Here is a 2340-nt window from a genome sequence, read left to right as displayed (position 1 = left end):
CACAGTCAAGTAGTGTATACATTATGAGATTTGATATTTGAGGTTTATGTTGGCTCTAGTTGTTGTTGTAGAGTTCTGGGCTCTGCTATGTGTTCTGGTGACTGTGTTTTGATGATAGGGTTTCAATGATTCAGTTGTTGGGTGATTCAGAGTTAATGATTGTATTGCAGTTGTGATTTTTTTGTATTTATGGATCCAGTATGAAAATTCATGAAACGTGGTCCTTGGAAGAAAAGAGAAGGTTGTAGCCTTCTGTAGGTCAGCACCTACGTATTAGTACATCAACTAGTACAAGAGCTAAGGGGGTTCTAGCTCCCTTCCAGGAGAACCTGGAGAATGAGAGAAGGTTGTAGCATTCTATAGGTAGAAGCCTGCATACTGGTATAAGACTACACCAATATAGAAATATTGTAAAAAGAAGTTTCTTATTCAAAGAAGATAGAGACGAAATGCAGCAGGTGGTTTTCACCCACATGGGTTTCCACGTTATATCATGGTGTTCATGTGTGCTTCTTATGTGTGATGATCTGTTATGTTTTATTGCACCTGTTTATTGCTCATATGGTTAATAATGTTCTGATGCACTCATTGAAGATCAGCTAAATGAATCATAAGTTTACTAGATATATGCTATATGCATTAAACATAGTTGTGTATACACGCAGGTATCCTTAACTAGAGCAGCGTATGTTATCACTGAAAATTCTAATGCCAAAATTTCAACACCGCTCACATTAGTTTGATGCGCATAAAGCCTTTTTGTAGTTTCGCAGCACAACATGTTTTAGGCTGCGCTACAAAATTGGGGATTTGTTCGAATCCATAACAACTGTCATGCAAAATAGCTCTGGGGTGGATGTATTTTACAGGAGGCATGCTCTCAAGCTCCTACGTGTATGCTTGTCATCAGTTCTGAATCTGAAGGGAAATATCACTCATCATGAGTACATTCAGGTTGGAAAAGGACGAGATGTGGGACTTAATCAAATTGCTCTGTTTGAAGCATACCTGGCCCTGTCTGGTTTGGATATTGCAATCACCGACAAAGCTCGTTCTTTGGATAGCACAGCTCTGGAGGCAGCTCTCAATACACAGTTCCTGTTCCAAATTGGTGTATTTACTGCTGTGCCAATGATCATGGGGTTCATCTTAGAACAAGGGAAAGTCGATGGCCAACGACAAGGTCGAGGTCGAGGTCGAGAAGGAGATCTCTGTTTCTGAGAAGGTGGAAACCATAGAAGAGCCTAAGGTAGACAAAAATTCTGAAAAGCTCGACGAACCCGCGAACATGGCTATAGATGAAGCTGCTGATGGTGCTCCAGAGGAAAAGACTGGAGGTGAGAAGAACGAGGAAAAAGACGAAGATGCGAAGAAAGGAGACAAGAAATCTGGCAAGAACAAGAAGAAAAAGAATAAGAAGAATAAAAAGAAGCCGCAGGGTCAGAATGATAAGAAACCTGAAACAGCCGGTGGCGTGAAGGAAGACATTCAAGGGCTAATATTTATGTGCAACTCGAAAACAAAGGAGGACTGTTTCCGTTATCGTGTTTTTGGGTTGCCTAAGGCGCACAAAGAGCTTGTTGAGAAGGTTACGAATGGAATGCGGCTCTTTTTGTATGACTTCAACCTTCGTCTGATGTATGGAATATACAAGGCTGCAGGTAAAGGTGGATATGAACTTGAACCTGATGCATTCAAGACTTCGAAGAAGCCTTTTCCAGCCCAGGTACGCTTCCGTATTCAGAAGGAATGCTTGCCATTGCCAGAGGAAAAATTCAAGGCTGCGATTAAAGATAATTACTATGGGAACTCCGTCGGAGTCGGCTTTTGATAAACTTCAGTCCCTCATCCAGCCCATCACAATCAGCAGGTTCAGTGTTCACGTCATTTTTACAGAATCTTGTTTGGAAGAAGAGAGGAGCAGATCGTAACATGCCTCCACCTGGTCTTTCAAATAACTCAGTTCTTGTTTCTGCATACACAATACTACTGCGTTTCTTGTCTGAAGGTTTTGGTATGGATGATACATGTGAATTGATGAAGGGACCAAGACAAAAAATAGATACTGGGGCAGGATTTCTTCACCGGGGGGAAAACAAACTTTTCCTGTAGGCTTATTTCTAAAAGCAAATTCACATCGTATTGACTTTTCTAGACTGGGTGGGGCTTTTAGTCATCTTCTTAAAACTCATCCTATTGCCAGTGAAGATTTTGAAGAAATCACATGGAATAAAGGTGACATGGATGTTGAAGAGAGTAATGTCACACATTCTACAAGGCAAAAACCCTGTTGCTGTTCAGGTGCGGCTGCATCTCTGTCAAGCAGTGGGAAGAATCTTG

The 2340-nt window shown here is 41.3% G+C and overlaps 1 protein-coding gene across 1 annotated transcript; it reads left to right on the top strand.

The window, feature by feature from the left end:
- The first annotated feature begins 1157 nt into the window (after positions 1 to 1157).
- LOC149175832 (uncharacterized) lies at positions 1158 to 1831 on the top strand. Its single transcript, XM_089421260.1, has one exon. It carries the CDS (start codon positions 1169 to 1171, stop codon positions 1829 to 1831), a length of 663 nt encoding a protein of 220 aa, XP_089277386.1. The 5' UTR covers positions 1158 to 1168.
- Positions 1832 to 2340: the final 509 nt, after the last annotated feature.

The sequence above is a fragment of the Pinus tabuliformis genome, chromosome 4_1 (genome assembly GCF_031772625.1).
Source record: "Pinus tabuliformis cultivar Carrire ecotype Pingquan chromosome 4_1, CPIR1, whole genome shotgun sequence".
Classification (NCBI taxonomy): Eukaryota; Viridiplantae; Streptophyta; class Pinopsida; order Pinales; family Pinaceae; genus Pinus; species Pinus tabuliformis.
Note: the sequence above shows the minus strand (reverse complement) of the source record. Positions and strands in the feature narration are given on the sequence as shown.

Bases quoted from the DNA above. Each gene is read 5' to 3' on its own strand.
- LOC149175832 (XM_089421260.1), top strand. From the start codon at position 1,169: ATGGCCAACGACAAGGTCGAGGTCGAGGTCGAGAAGGAGATCTCTGTT.